At 33.9% G+C, this 17579-nt stretch overlaps 1 protein-coding gene across 1 annotated transcript in view; it reads right to left on the reverse strand.

Annotated features, from left to right (window-relative positions):
- The window catches only part of LOC102975405 (platelet glycoprotein 4-like), a 57826-nt gene extending 54555 nt beyond the window's left edge, over positions 1-3271 (reverse strand). The window contains 1 exon segment of the mRNA XM_028489452.1: positions 3183-3271. Within this exon segment, the coding sequence (XP_028345253.1) occupies positions 3183-3271 (89 nt within the window).
- Positions 3272-17579: the final 14308 nt, after the last annotated feature.

The following is a 17579-nucleotide window of genomic DNA, read 5'->3' on the forward strand; positions in this document are numbered from 1 at the left end:
TTTGCAAATATTTTCTCCCATTCTGAGGGTTGTCTTTTCGTCTTGTTTATGGTTTCCTTTGTTGTGCAAAAGCTTTGAAGTTTCATTAGGTCCCATTTGTTTATTTTTGTTTTTATTTCCATTTCTCTAGGAGGTGGGTCAAAAGGATCTTGCTGTGATTTATGTCATAGAGTGTTCTGCTTATGTTTTCCCATAACATCTTACGGAGAAACCCGAATGAACTTTTGGGCCAACCCAATAGATTCTATGTAGTAAATAAATTCTTTGAAGAGATTCATTTCTTTTTTTACAGTCCAGCAAATGAAAAGCATTTTAGTATCATTTGCATTGCAGTTCTAACAAAGACCTATAAATTACATGGGTAAGCAAAGACCTATAAATTACAGTGATGTTACAGTAACAGAGTTAATATGCATTGGGACCTTACTATCTGCCAGTTGTCAAAATAAGTGTTTCACATATGTTATCTCGTTGACCTATCATACCACCTTACTATGTTCTTTAGAGAACTAGTTGAGGTCACACAGCTAATATTTGCAAAAGAAGGACTGAAACCCAGATAGACTGACTGAGGAACCTATACTCTATTCTAAAAGAAAAAAAAAAAAAATATATATATATATATATATATATAAACGAGTTCTTGATCAATACCAACTTTATGTATTCTTTTCAAGACATTTGTACACATTGAATAACAATTTTAAATAACCTGATATTAGAAAAGAAAATGATATCTATATACAGCAAAGAAGGAATGAACAATGACAGTATTCTGTAAGTGGCAAGTAATAGAATTATTTTGAGATTAAAACAAATAAAATTCATTCTAAAGACCTGTAACACATACACTGTACACATACACTGTAAAGTATCTCAAAACATCAGTTACCAGTGTAAAACCATAAGGTAAAATATGTTTTATCACTTTGATCCTTTGGGTAACTAACCATAGAGATTTACACACACGTATTTATGCACATACATAATACACATGATTGTGTGTCTGTGTGCATGTATACATAAGCAAACATATATTTCTTCAATCACTGCTTTGTTCATTAATAGAAATATTAAACCAACGGGAGGTTATACCTGCTGTGTATCGTGAGCAGGGGCTTCACATGCAAGAGTAAAAATAAACACATATGTACATAATTTAAGAAGAGAATATTGAATGCACAAGACATAGCAAGGTATGGTAATGCCAGTGAAGCTTGAGTGATTAAAATGCAGGTTACTAATATCACCTTTAAAAGAAAATTTAAAGGACACCATTAAAGATGAAATGTAAACTATCAGGGTCATTAAAATTTAGACTTAAATGATGTAGTTTAATGAATCAAACCACAGAATGAAAGTAAACCTACTGCATTAAAGATATAAAATAAACTTATCCACATGTTTTATAGAAGCTGCAGTAGGAGCTGTGTGTAAAAGATAGATTAAAGAGAGAGCACTTTTGTATATGTGGATAGTTCTCATGTGGGCAGGGCCAGATCAATATGTAAATTTCATGGTGAAAATGCTGAAAATGTTGGCAGACCTAATATTGACTTGAACTTTTGCAAAGCTGACTTAACTCTCTACAAGAAGGGGGAAGAAGTCATTTTCTATGATCTTAGCTATATACAAATACCTTTGTAAACTCACACTCGTATGTATCCTTGTATGTACATATGCACATGTATTCATGCACATGTATGTTTTTGTGTGTTGCATCTTGTACTTCACTTTGCTCACCTGCTTCAAAATTTTATATGTAACAGGAAATATTTGTCATGACTAAGAAGTTAAGGTTCAGATACCTTAGGAACTCACACAAATAACCTATTCCAATTTGGAACTTGACTGCTGCCAGCAGAAGTTGAGGGTTGTCCTCATTAATTTCCATCCAAGCATTTTCTTAGGGAGTAAAGAGGGTTCTTTTTTGAGCCAACATGTATCTTCTTTATCTTCCTTATATTGTACCCATTTATCTGGAGCTCTTGAAATATATGAAAGATGCATAGTCCCTCTATCACTTAGCAGCCCTATTGAAAAGAAGTACTAAACATTTCTTCATGTTGGCTTTTCCAAACTGGAATTCTGTAAGTTACTAACCCAAATATTTTTTTAGTATTTTAAGTTTTTTGATAGGAATTAAACATTTCACATTTACGTACAGTTAAAATCACTTTTTTGGTATACAGTTTGATGAATTTTTACACATTCATAGACTAGGTTCTTACAACCTCGTGCACAGAGAGCGTGCAGAAAATTTCCAGCACTCGTGTAATTTCTTTGTGCCACCCACCCCACCAGCCTGCCCCAGTGCTAACCTGGTGAACCCGGATCTGTTCTCTATGCTTGTATTTTTTGCCTCTTCTAGGATGTCATGCAAGTGGATATTGTTATACAGTATGTGGCCTCTTGAGAATGGCTTCTTTCACTTAGTGTAACACATTTGAAGTTTACCCATATTGTTGGGTTAATCAGCACTTTTTTCCTTTCTGTGACTGAGTGCTCTTTCATGGCGTAGATAGACCATAGTTGGTTTATCCATTTCCCGGAGAAGAAACACTTGGTTGTTTCCAGTGTTTGGTGGTTACAGAAGAAAAAAGCTGTTATAAACATTACATTCAGGTTTCTGTGTGAATATAGATTTTGTTTCACTTGGATACCCCAAATTTTTAATAGAAAACACTGTCTTCCATGCTTACATTTAGAAAATTGGATTAAAGAAATATTGGTGTCTTGGAACATATATCATGCTTATATGTTTAGTGACTCTTCAAGGAGGCTATTTAGTTTCCAGTATTTCCCAAATATTTCTCCAGCAGACCAATTTTTGGCATATAGTATCTATTATACCCAAGAATTAGTGTTCTAAGGGACACCATTTAGTAAATGTTACTACAGGATATCTTAATTCTCAATAACAAGCATCTTCAAGGTTTCCAAATTTATTAACACAGGGAGTATATAGGCTGTCGGTGGCTTTAAAAATTTCTAGCTTTGGGCGGGCCTTTTATTATTCAAAATTGGTTTTGTTTTCATGATAATATAACAAAATCTGCATGGCTTAACACAACAACAGTTGATTTCTTTCTCATAACACATGCCTCACACTTGAGAGCTGGTGAGGCTGTGCTCCACAGAGTCACCCAGGAAGTCAAGCTGATGGGAGCCCACCATCTCACCTGCAGGTGGTCAGGTGTAGCAGCAGCTGATAAGAACCTGAATGCTCTGCAATGCTTCTGAGGAAGTATTCTGTGGCACTTCCATCCATGGACAATCAGCCAGAATTTATTGCATAACTGCTCCTAATTGTAGGGGTCTTTGAGATGCAGGGGAGTGGACAAAATATTTGGGGATACCACTGTGTCTGCCACAGCGAATAACACTCCTTAACTTCTTTTTATGAGCAAAATTGCCATGATGTTAACCGATTGATGTCTCCTGAATGTCATGATAGAGTCATCTAAATATTGTATAATGGCGAATAGAGTTTGCCACAGAATGAGGATGTATTGAATGTAAAGGAAGAATAATCATTAGTAAGATATCCTACATGTAAGAGCAAGAGAAGAATATCAGAAAGTTACAGCAGGGAATTAAAAGAATGTTTAGCATTCACTTAAAAATGGTAGCTATGTGGTTCAGGAATGTGTTATATGGTACAAAAAGTTAATAAAACAATGCATTTACTACCATGATCAGATGATTAAGGTTAGCATGTCAGTGAAAGCCACAGAATAGGAAAGGCGACTATTTCAAATACTGAGCACTTTACATGTACCTCTTTCTGCCTTAGGCACTTTATTTTAGGTGTTTTGTTTTCCCTTTTCAATTTTAATTTTATAATTTTTATTGAAATATAGTTGATTTACAATGCTGTGTTAGTTTCAGGTGTACAGCAAAGTGATTCAGTTATATATATGCATATATATGTTCTTTTTAAGATGCTTATCCATTATATGTTCTTAGAAGATATTGAGTTTAGTTCCTGTGCTATACAGTAGGTCCTTGTTGGTTATCTATTTTATATATAGTAATGTGTATATTTTAATCCCAAACTCCTAATTTCTCCCTTCCCCCACTTTCCCCTTTGGTAACCATAAGTTTGTTTTCTGTGTGTGTAAGTCTATTTCTGTTTTGTAAATAAGTTCATTTGTATCAATTTTTTATATTCCACATACAAGTGATGTCATGTGATATTTGTCTTTCTCTGTCTGACTTCACTTAGTATGATAATCTCTATGTCAATCCATGTTACTGCAGATGGCATTATTTCATTCTTTTTTATGGCTGAGTAATATTCCATTATGTGTTTATACCACATCTTCTTGATATTTGTCTTTCTCTGTCTGACTTCACTTAGTATGATAATCTCTATGTCAATCCATGTTACTGCAGATGGCATTATTTCATTCTTTTTTATGGCTGAGTAATATTCCATTATGTGTTTATACCACATCTTCTTTATCCATTCATCTGTTGATGGACACTTAGGCTGCTTCCATGTCTTGGCTGTTGTAAACAGTGCTGCTAAGAACATTGAGGTGCATGTGTCTTTTCAAATTATAGTTTTCTCTGGGTGTAAGCCCAGCAGTGGGATCTCTGGATCATATGGCAAGTCTATTTTTACTTTTTTTAAGAAACTTCCATTCTGTTTTCCATAATTGCTGCACCAATTTACATTCCCACCAACAGTGTAGGAGGGTTCCCTTTTCTCCACACCCTCTCAGCATTTATTAGTTGTAGACTTCTTCATGGTGGCCATTCTGAACTGTGTGAGGTGATCCTTCACTGCAGTTTTGATTTGCTTTTCTCTAGTAATTAGCGATATTGATTATCTTTTCATGTGCCTGTTGGCCATCTGTATGTCCTCTTTGGGAAAATGTCTGTTTAGATCTTCTGCACATTTTTTGCTTGAGGGTTGTTGTTGTTTTTTGTTTGTTTTGAGTGTGGTTTTTTTTTGGATATTGAACTGTGAGCTGTTTATATATTTGGAAATTAATCCCTTGTCGGTTGCATTGTTTGCAAATATTTTCTCCCATTCGGTAGGCTGTATTTTTGTTTTGTTTATGGTTTCTTTTGCTGTGCAAGTGCTTTTAACTTTAATTAAGTCCCATTTGTTTATTTTTGTTTTTATTTCCATACTCTAGGAAGTGGATCCAAAAAGGTACTACTGTGATTTATGTAAAAGAGTGTTCTGCCTATGTTTTCTTCTAGGAGTTTTACAGTATCCAGTCCTACTTTTAGGTCTTTAATCCATTTTGAGTTTATTTTTGTGTATGGTGTTAGAGAGTGTTCTAATTTCATTCTTTTACATGTAGCTGTCCAGTTTTCCCAGTACCACTTGTTATGGAGAGTGCCTTTTCTTCATTGTATATTCTTGCCTCCTTTTTTGTAGATTAATTGAGCATAGGTGGGTGGGTTTATTTCTGAGCTTTCTGTCCTGTTCCATTGATATAAGTGTCTGTTTTTGTGCCAGTACCATACTGTTTTGATGACTATAGCTTTGTAGTATAGTCTGAAGTCAGGGTGCCTGATTATTCCATCTCTATTCTTCTTTCTCAAGGTGCTTTGGCTATTTGGGGTCTTTTGTGTTTCCACAGAAATTTTAAAAAATTATTTTTTACTATTTCTGTGAAAAATGCCATTGATAATTTGATAGGGATTACACTGAATCTCTAGACTGCCTTGGGTAGTTTGGTCTTTTTAACAATATTAATTCTTCCAATCCAAGAACAAGGTATATCTTTCCAACTGTTTGTTTCGTCTTCAATTTCTTTCATCAGATTCTTATAGTTTTCCAAGTACAGGTCTTTTGCCTTCTTAACTAGGTTTATTCATAGGTGTTTATTCTTTCTGATGTTATGGTAAACAGCATTATTTCCTTAATTTTTCTATCTGTGGTTTTGTTGTTAGTGTATAGAAATGCGACACATTTCTGTATATTAATTTTGTAACTGTATCTTTACCAAATTAATTGATGCAGATGACAGGATATTATTCATAGAAAATCCTAAGGATGTCACCAGAAAACTACTAGACCTTGGCACTGTATATTCATGAACAGATTAAGTGTATTACATGATTTTTCTTAAAAGATCAGGAAATAGTGAGAAGCAAGCAGAATAGCAACAGCAACAGTACTTTTGAAAAATGCAGTTGGTATTCGTAAGTAATTCTTCTTAAGTAAAAGAAACCCATGGTCATAAAAGTTTGGGAAACACCGAACAGTAAATTTTTCTTTTTGGAGATTTATAGCACATTAAGAGCTTGAAAAACATTCCAAGAAGAAATCAGTTTAAAGTCATTAAACCCAAGTTTACCAAGCTGTTTATCATAGAGCTAAAAAGAGTAAAGAAAAATTAACATATCATACACTGCTGGGCCTGGTGTACTTCGGTTGCATTGTTTGCAAATATTTTCTCCCATTCGGTAGGCTGTATTTTTGTTTTGTTTATGGTTTCTTTTGCTGTGCAAGTGCTTTTAACTTTAATTAAGTCCCATTTGTTTATTTTTGTTTTTATTTCCATACTCTAGGAAGTGGATCCAAAAAGGTACTACTGTGATTTATGTAAAAGAGTGTTCTGCCTATGTTTTCTTCTAGGAGTTTTACAGTATCCAGTCCTACTTTTAGGTCTTTAATCCATTTTGAGTTTATTTTTGTGTATGGTGTTAGAGAGTGTTCTAATTTCATTCTTTTACATGTAGCTGTCCAGTTTTCCCAGTACCACTTGTTATGGAGAGTGCCTTTTCTTCATTGTATATTCTTGCCTCCTTTTTTGTAGATTAATTGAGCATAGGTGGGTGGGTTTATTTCTGAGCTTTCTGTCCTGTTCCATTGATATAAGTGTCTGTTTTTGTGCCAGTACCATACTGTTTTGATGACTATAGCTTTGTAGTATAGTCTGAAGTCAGGGTGCCTGATTATTCCATCTCTATTCTTCTTTCTCAAGGTGCTTTGGCTATTTGGGGTCTTTTGTGTTTCCACAGAAATTTTAAAAAATTATTTTTTACTATTTCTGTGAAAAATGCCATTGATAATTTGATAGGGATTACACTGAATCTCTAGACTGCCTTGGGTAGTTTGGTCTTTTTAACAATATTAATTCTTCCAATCCAAGAACAAGGTATATCTTTCCAACTGTTTGTTTCGTCTTCAATTTCTTTCATCAGATTCTTATAGTTTTCCAAGTACAGGTCTTTTGCCTTCTTAACTAGGTTTATTCATAGGTGTTTATTCTTTCTGATGTTATGGTAAACAGCATTATTTCCTTAATTTTTCTATCTGTGGTTTTGTTGTTAGTGTATAGAAATGCGACACATTTCTGTATATTAATTTTGTAACTGTATCTTTACCAAATTAATTGATGCAGATGACAGGATATTATTCATAGAAAATCCTAAGGATGTCACCAGAAAACTACTAGACCTTGGCACTGTATATTCATGAACAGATTAAGTGTATTACATGATTTTTCTTAAAAGATCAGGAAATAGTGAGAAGCAAGCAGAATAGCAACAGCAACAGTACTTTTGAAAAATGCAGTTGGTATTCGTAAGTAATTCTTCTTAAGTAAAAGAAACCCATGGTCATAAAAGTTTGGGAAACACCGAACAGTAAATTTTTCTTTTTGGAGATTTATAGCACATTAAGAGCTTGAAAAACATTCCAAGAAGAAATCAGTTTAAAGTCATTAAACCCAAGTTTACCAAGCTGTTTATCATAGAGCTAAAAAGAGTAAAGAAAAATTAACATATCATACACTGCTGGGCCTGGTGTACAAATGAAAGAAATAGTAGTTGTTGGGCTTATTGTTTTCCTACATGTCTTGCTGGGTGTGCCAAGAAAGACAGGCCCTAACTGCTCATTATGTGGGCCTTTTCTTGGGCTTATGTTTTCAGTGGTGAACCTGGAGGGATGATATAATGCCTCACTCCTGCCCCCCAAACCATAAGAGGCCTTGCTTACTGCTTGCTGTGAAAGTGGTAGATCCCTGAAGCTCAGTCTTCCTGAGCTGCAGTACAATCCCACTATGTGCACAATAACCATTTGACCTTGTGGCACCTCCCATGTGAGACTTGAGGTCCAAGGGAAGCGAAAGCAAATAGGCTGATACTCAAGCTTTTTACTGAGCTATAAGAGAATTTTTGTCTCTCTCCCTGGAGTGTCATGTCTCTTCTGCTAACATCCATGTACATTTTAAGGTAGCTTACTAGCTTGTAACTAGGATAAATTCAAATCCAGGATATAATCGTATAATATACCAATAATAAACTTTCAGCTCTTTCCATAAGTTGATTAATTTGAGTAATTTTTCCAGGCCTACCAATTTTGACAGAGGAGAAATACGAGTTACTAGACAATCAACTCACAGATGCTATGATCTACCACAGTTACAAGGTCTTAATTAGCATTTGAGTGCTTACTCTTTCATTTACTGTGGAAAGCACTTGATATGAATTAGCTTGTTTAGTCCTCAAAGTCACTCCATGATTTAGGTACCAGTATCTTCATTTTACAGATAAGGGCATTAAGACATAGAGGGGTTAATTAATTTTCCTAAGGTCAAACAGTAAGCAGTGGGCTTGGAATTCAAACCCCAGGCACCAGAACCAAATTTCTATCCATCGCATTTAGAGAAAGGAGATTTAGAATTTTAAATTTATTCACAATAGAAACAAGAAAAAAAATAATAAAAGACTTAATTGAAGAACGATTTTTTGAAACATTAAAAACCTTAATTTGCAAATGTCTACCCATAAAGAGAAAAGCAGATCAAAATTTTATTGTCAAACAAGTATAAAGAATATCTGAGAAGAGAGCAAATGAGTTTTGAACTAGGAGGGCCCCACCAATTCAAGATATGGTTAACACTCCTTATTTAATCATTCAGATTGTATCAAGCAGAGCAGCACCGTTCAGATGGTAACAGTGGTCCCTAATCCTGAAAGTCCAGAGTTCCTTTGTTGGTGTGGCAAAGCAATTCAGTCAGTTGAAAACTATCTATTTCATGTAGTCCCAATTCTTCATGACATATACTTTACATAGCTATGGTAGGTTAGTACAACTGTAGTGTTATAGGAAACTTTCGGGCTAACCAAGCCACGCAAAATGATTATTCATGATATGAAGATCTACAAATTTTAAGCACCTTCTGGTATAGGGATCAACAAACTGTGGCAGGTGGGCCAATTCTAGTCCACCCTCTGTTTTATAAATAGATGTTTCTTGGAACACAGTCACACCCATTTGTTTGGTATTGTCTACGACTGCTTTGTGCTGCAGTGACAGAGATGAATAGGGCAACTGCCACTGAGGCCATATGACCTGCAAAGCCTGAAATATTTCCTATCTTGTCCTTTACAGAAAAAGTTTGCTGATTCCTGTTTTAGTACCTTATGCACATTTTCATCAATAATAAATATTTTATTCATGTGTATATAAAAGTGAGTCAAACATGGAGCTTTAATGTTTAGAAATGAACCCTACTATCAGTATACGCTGTACTTCGATAGTTTTTGTTTGTAAATATTTCTACAATGTGACAGTGAATTAAACTAGTTGACCATAAATTTTTATTCCATTTAATGATGTTAATGGTTAAAGCCACACATCATCTTGCCCATTTCATAGTTACCTTTAGCAGTTTTTCCTTCCCCAAGGGATCCATGAATTTTCTCACTTAATATTTCTCATGATAGACCTTGCTAACTGTTCACAGACTTTGATCTGCATAGATCTTGGAGGCTCTGTCTTTCTCAACAAGTTTAAATCATTCTCAACCAAATGATTTCAGGCAATTACTATCAAATCGTTGTTGAAAGAAATTATTTGCCATCTGGGCCTTATACTGAATATATTGTTTGTAACTTTTTGTTTACTTAACAAAACTGTTGAATATTTTCTTCATATTTTGCATGATAAATTATTCTATTGATAAATAAATAGAAACTTGTTTTTGATCCTGAAATAGGAACTACTGAGTTATGTAGGAAATTACCTTGATGCAACAGTGTCCTCCAAGTACACTTCCAATCACTATCCCAGTGGTCTTAGAACAAAAAAATCTCAGAGATTTAGATGATTAAATACCATAATTTTAAACTGAAATTTAAAATACAGAGTGATAAGTTAGGTGAGAAATGTGGGGTAGGTTTACAAATTTAGGACAGGGTGCAAGCAGGGTGAAAGCCCTATTATACCTTAATCCTGAAGTACATGATTCAGGAACAAGGGAACCAAAAATATAGAAGGTGCTTGGTGTCAAAATCTACTCTCGTTGTATTGGAGAGACACAGGGGCAAGTATTGCCAGAGCTGTAGACAACCAGTGACTTGATGGAGAGCATGGATTTTGTTTTTGTTTTCTCTGTGTGATACTGATGGCACAAATGTGGTACCTCTGTACCTCCTATAAATGTAACACCTTACACATACTGCCTCATGTATACTTGATATTTCTATCCCTTCCTATTTTTGACAAATGCTCTACTTTAATTAGTCACATTAGCTTCTACACTTAGTTTCATCTCTCCTTGTTATTTGTTCTCTGATTAGCAGCACTAAATACACTTTTTTTGTAAATTGACACACAGTTGTCTCTCCATATCCATGGGTTCCCCATCCACAGATTCAACCAAACTCAGAGTTCAGTCTGTGGTTGGTTGAATCTGAAGATACGCATGGTAGACATGGAAGACCAATGACCATATGCCAGTTGATATAATGGACTTGAGCACCCCTGGGGAATTGGTATCCATAGAAGTCCTGGACCAATCCCCTGCAGATACCTAGGGATGACATTATAACATTACCTTAGTTTCAGGTGTACAACATAAAGATTTGATGTTATTATACACTGTGAAATGATAACCACAATAAGTCTAGTTAACAACTATCACTGTAAATAGTTATAATTCTTTATTCTTGTGATAAACACTTTTAAGATTTACTATCTTAGCAGCTTTCTAATGTGCAATACAGTATTATTTACTAGAATCATCATGTACAATACATACCCAGGATCTATTTACTTTATTAGTTGAAGTTTGTACCTTCTGACACAGTTTACTGATTTCGTCTACCCCCACCCCTTGCCTCTGGAAACCACCAGTCTGTTTTCTGTATTTATGAGCTTTTCTTTTTCTTTTGGATTCTGCATGTAAATGAGGTCATCCTCTGTTTGTCTTCATCTGTTTGACTTATTTCACTTAGCATAATGCGCTTAAGGTCCATCCATGGTATCACAAATGGGAAGATTTCACTTTTTATGGCTGAATAATAGTCCATTCCATAGATAAATAGATAGATAGATGATAGATAGGTGATAGATAGATATATATATCTATCTATATGTATATTTCTATCACAATTTCTTTTTGTATTCATTCATTAATGAACACTTAGGCTGTTTCCTGATCTTGGCTATTGTCAGTAATACTGCAACAATATGGGAAATGTATATACCTTTCAATATTAGTGTTTTTGTTTTCTTCAGATAAATACCCAGAAGTGGAATTGCTGGATCTTATGGCATTTTTATTTTTAATTTTTGGACAAACCTCCAACTGTTTTTCCATGGTGGGTGCTTCAATTTACATTTCCAACAATGGTGCACAATGGTTTCCTTTTCTCCATATCCTTGCCAAAACTTGTTATTTCTTGTCTGTTTGATGACAGCCATTCTAAAAGGTGTGTGGCGATATCTCACTGTGGTTTTGATTTGCATTTCCCTGATGATTAGTGATGTTTAGCGTCTTTGCATGTACCTGTTAGGCCATTTGTATCTCTTTTGAAAAATGTCTATTCAGATCTTTTGCCATTTTTTTAACAAGATTGGTTTTTGTTTTTTGCTATTCAGTGTTATGAGTTCTTTATTCTTTATGTATTTTGCATATTAACCCCTTATCACATATATGATTTGCAAATATTTTATTCCATAATTTGCCCTTTTATTTTGTTGGTTTCCTTTGCCCCGTACGAACTTTTGAGTTTGATGTAGTTCTATTCTTTTGTTTTTGCTTTTGTTGTAAAATTCGAAAAATTATCACCAAGATTGATGTCAAAGAGTTTACTGCATATGTTTTCTTCCAAGAGTTTTATGGTTTAAGGCCTAATATTCAAGTCTTTAATTCGTGTTGCGTAAATTTTTGTGTATGGTGTACGACAGTGGTCTAGTTTTATTCATTTGCATGTGGCTGTCCAGTTTTTACAGCAACATTTGTTGAAGAGACTATTCTTTCACAATTGTATATTCTGAGCTACTTTGTTGTAAATTAATTGATCATATATGCATAGGTTTATTGCTGTACTCTCTATTCTATTCCATTAATAATGTGTCTGTATGCTAATAATGTACTGTTCTGCTTACTATAACTTTGTGATATAGTTTGAAATCAGGGTGTATGGTGCCTCCAGCTTTGTTCTTCTTTCTCAAAATTGCTTTGGCTATTCGGGGTCTTTTATGGTTCAGTAGAAATTTTAGGATGATTTGCTCTATTTCTGTGAAAAATGCCATTGGAATTTTGTTAGGGATTGCATTGAATCTATAATTTGCTGAGTAGTATGAACAGTTTAACAATATTACTTCTTCCAATTAATGAGCGTAGAAGATCTTTCTTTGTGACTTCTTCAATTTATTTCATCAGTGTCTCATATTTTTCAGTGTACAGGTCTCTCACCTCCTTGGTTAAGTTATCCCTATGTAGGAATTGAAGCAATATGAAGCAGTTGCAAATGGGATTGTTTTCTTAATTTCTTTTTCTGAGAGTTTGTTATTATGTTTAGAAATGAACAGTTTTGATATTGATTTTGTATCATGCAACTTTACTGAATTTGTTTACTAGTTCTAACAGATTTTTGTAGGGTCTTTTGGACTTGATATTATGTAATATCAAGTCATCTGCAAACAGTGACAGTTTTACTTCTTCCTTTCCAACTTAAGTATCTTTCATTTCTTTTTTTTCTGATTGCTATGGATAGGACTTCCAATACTATGTTGAATAAAAGTTGTGTGAGTGGGCACCCTTGTCATGTTACTGATCTTAGAGGAAAGTCTTTCAGCTTTTCACCATGGGGTATGATGTTAGCTGTGTGTTTGTCATAAATGGCCTTAATTATGTTGGAGGTGTATTTACTCTAACTTTGTTGAGGGTTTTTATCATAAATAAATGTTGAATTTTGTCAAATGCTTTTTCTGTATCTATTGAGATAATCATGATTTTTTACCTTTCATTTTGCTAATGTGGTGTATTACGTGGATTGATTTGCACATGTTGAACCATCCTTGTGTCCTTGGAATAAATTCCACTTGATCATGGTGCATAATTCTTTCAGTGTGTTGTTGAATTTGATTTATTAATATCTTGTTGAGGATTTTTGCATCCATATTCACCAGAGATATTGGCCTGTAATTTTCTTTTCTTGTGGCTTCCTTGTCTAGTGTTGGTATGATGGTTTTGCTGGCCTTGTAATATGAGTTTAGAGTGTTTCCTCCTCTTCTATTTTTTAAAGGAGTTTGAGAAGGATTGGTATCAGTTCTTGTTTGAATGCTTGGTAGAAATCACTGATGAAGTTGTCAGGTCCTGAACTTCTGTTTAGTGAGAGGTTTTAGATTACTGATTTCATAGCTCTTAGTTTTACTGATCTTTTCTACTGTCTTTTGGTCTCCATTTATTTCTGCTCTGTTTTTATTTCCTTCCTTCTGCTAACTTTGAACCTCATTTTTTTTTCCTTTTTCTAGTTCCTTGAAGTGTGAAGGTAGATTGTTTGAGAATTTTCTTGTTTCTTGAAGTAGGCATTTATCATTATGTACTCCCTCTTAAAACTGCTTTTGCTGCATCCAATAAGTGTTGGTATTTTGTATTTCCATTCTCATTTGTCTCAAGATGTCTTTCGATTTCTCTTTTGTTTTACTTTCTGACCCATTGCTTCTTCAGTAGCACAGTAGTATGTTGGGGAATTGGCACATATTTGTGAATTTTCCAGTTTTCTTCTTGAAACTGATTTCTAATTTCATACCATTGTTGTAAAAGATGCTTGATATGATTTTAGTCTTCATAAAATTATTAAAATTTGTTTTGTGGTTTATCATATGATCTATTCTGAAGATCATGTGCACTTGAGAAGAATGTGAATTCTGTTGCTTTGGGATGGAATGTTCTATATATACCTGTTAAGTCCATCTGGCCTAACTTATTACAGGTTTTTGTTTTGTGGTTCCCATGAGTCTTACATACAACAGCATTATAACATACCTATAAAGATTCACATATAACAACATATTTATAACAGTCTATTTTAAGTTGATAACTGCTTAAGTTTGAGCACATTTTAAAGCTCTACAATTTTACTCTCCCCACGGGCTTTATGTTTTTGATGTCAGATTTACGTCTTTATCTTGTATATCCCTTAAGTAATTGTAGCTACAGTTATTTTTACTACTTTTGACTTTCAACCTTTATACTACCTTTAGTAAATATTTACCTTTACCAGTGGGGTTCATATTTTCATAAGTTTTTTTGTTACTAGTTAGCACCCTTTTTTCATTTAAAAAATTTCTTCAACGTTTCTTTAAGACTGGTTTAGTGATAATTTATTCTTTTAGCTTATTTTTTCAGTCTATTTTCTTTATTTTTTTCTGGTTTTATTTGTTTTTATTTTTTATTCTTTTATTGAAGTATAGTTGATTTACTAATGTTTCACATTACATCAAAATGATTCAGTTATACACAAACACACACACATACGTATATATATAAGTTCTTTTCAGATTCTTTTTCATTTTAGGTTATTACAAGATATTGAATATAGTTGCTTGTGCTATACAGTAGGTCCTTGTTTTTTAATCTATTTTATATATAGGATTGTGTATCAGTTAATCCCAAATCCCCAGTTTATTCCTCCCCACCCCTTTCCACTTTGGTAATTATAAGTTTGTTTTCTATGTCTGTGAGTCTATTTCTGTTTTGTAAATAAGTTTATTTGTATCATTTCTTTGATTCCACATGTGATATCTTATGATATTTGTCTTCCTCTGTCTGATTTACTTCCCTTAGTATGATAATCTCTAGGTCCATCCATGTTGCTGCAGATGGCATTATTTCATTCATTTTTATGGCTGAATAGTATTTCGCTGTGTGTGTGGGTGTGTGTGTGTATATATATATATATATATATCTTATTTATCCATTCATTTAGGTGGCTTCTATGTCTTAGCTATTATAAATAGTGCTGCCATGAACATTGGGCTCCACATATTGTTTCTGATTAGAGTTTTTGTCTTTTCTGGATATATGTCCAGGAGTGGGATTGCTGGATCATATGGTAATTCTATTTTTAGTTTTCTGAGGAACCTCTATACTGTTTTCCACAGTAGCTGCACCAACTTACATGCTGACCAACAGTGTAGGAGGGTTCCCTTTTTTCCACACTCTTTCCAGCATTTGTTATTTGTAGACTTTTTAATCATGTCCATTCTGACTGGTGTGAGGTGGTACCTCATTGTAATTTTGATTTGCATTTCTCTAATAATTAACGATATTGAACATCTTTTCATCTGGATGTTGGCCATTTGAATGTCATCTTTGGTGAAATGTCTGTATAGGTCTTCTGTGCATTTTTTGATTGGGTTTTTTCTTTTTTTGATATTGAGCTGTATAAGCTGTTTATATTTTGGAATTTAAGCCCTTGTCAGTCACATTGTTTGCAAATATTTTCTCCTAGTCCATGGTTTGTCTTTTCCTTTTGTTTATGGCTTCCTTTGCTATGCAAATGCTTTTAAGTTTAATTGGGTCCCAGTTTTTTTACTTTTGTTTTTGTTTCCATTACTGTAGGAGATGGATTCAAAAACAATTGCTGCGATTTATATCAAAGTTTGATCTGCCTATGTTTTCCTTGAGGAGCTTTATAGATTCTGATGTAACATTTAGGTCTTTAATCCATTTTGAATTTATTTTTATATATGGTGTTAGAGAATGATCTAATTTCATTCTTTTATATGTAACTGTCCAGTTTTCCAAGCACTACATGTTGAAGAAACTGTCTTTTCTCCATTGTATATTCTTGCCTCCTTTTTTTGTAGAGTAATTGACCATAACTGCGAGGATTTATATCTGTGCTCTCTATCCTGCTCCACTGATCTATGTGTCTGTTTTGGTGCCAGTACCATACTGTTTTGATGACTGTAGCTTTGTATTATAGTATGAAGTCAGGGAGCATGGTTTCTCCAGCTCAATTCTTCTTTCTCAAGATTATTTTAGTTATTCGGGGTCTTTTGTGTTTCCATGCAAATTTCAAAATCTTTTGTTCCAGTTGTGTGAAAAATGCTATAGGTAATTTGATAGGGATTGCATTGAATCTTAGATTGTTTTGGGTAGTATGGTCATTTTAAGAGTGTTGGTTCTTCCAATCTAGGAACACAGTATATCTTTACATCTGTTTGTGTGGTATTCAATTTCTTTCATTGGTGTCTTATATTTTCCAAGCATAGGTCTTTGGCCTCCTTAGCTAGGTTTATTCCTATGTATTTTATTCTTTATGATGTGATAGTAAATGGGATTGTTTTCTTAATTTCTCTTTCTGCTATTTCATTGTTAGTATATAGAAATGCAGCAGACTTCTGTGTATTTATTTTGTATCCTGCAGCTTTACTGAATTCATTGATGTGCTCTAGTAGTTTTCTGGAGGCAGCTTTAGGATTTTCTAAGTAGAGTATTATATCATCTGCAGATTGTTCCTTTAGGTTTTTCTTGTCTGTGAACTTTTTATCTCTTTCACCTATGAATGATAACTTTTTCAGGTAGAATATTCTTGGTTGGAATTTTTTTTTCTTTCAGCTCTTTGAATATGTCATGCTTATCCCTTCAGGCCTGCAAAGTTTCTGCTGAAAATTCTGCTGATGGTCTTATGGGGGTTCTGTTGTATGGGACAAGGTGTTTCTCTCTTGTTGCTTTAAGAGTCTCTCCTTGTCTTTTCCTTTTAATATTTTAATTAAAATGTGTCTTGATCAGCATCTCTTTGGATTCATCTTATTTGGAACTCTCTGTGTACCTGGATTTGGATGTCTGTGTCCTTCCCAAACTTAGGCAAGTTTTCAGTAATTATTTCTTCAAATAAGGTATGTGCTCCTTTCTTTCTCTCTTATCCTTTTGGGACTACTGTAATGCAAATGTTAGTCTACTTGATGCTGTCCTATAAGTTTCTTTAACTGTCTTCAGTTATTTTTTCATTGTTTTTTCTTTTTGGTATTTTGACTGGGTGAGTTCCACTGCCCTGTCTTTGAGTTCACAGATCCTTTCTTCTGCTTCATCTATTTTGATGTTAAATTTTCCTTAGTGTATTTTTAGTTTAATTATTGTATTCTTCAGCTCTGTGACTTTTATTTTGTACTTTCTTACATTTTCTATCTCTGTGTTGAAGTTCTCATTGTGTTCTCCTGAGTTAAAGGAGACTCTTTATGACCATTACTTTGAACTCTTTATCAGGTAAATTACTTATCTTTATTTCATTGAGATTTTTTTTGAGGTTCTATATTGCTCTTTTGGGGGGAACATATTTCTTTATTTTGTTTTTTTTCTCTG

Source organism: Physeter macrocephalus, chromosome 5 (assembly GCF_002837175.3).
Source record: "Physeter macrocephalus isolate SW-GA chromosome 5, ASM283717v5, whole genome shotgun sequence".
NCBI classification, from domain to species: domain Eukaryota; kingdom Metazoa; phylum Chordata; class Mammalia; order Artiodactyla; family Physeteridae; genus Physeter; species Physeter macrocephalus.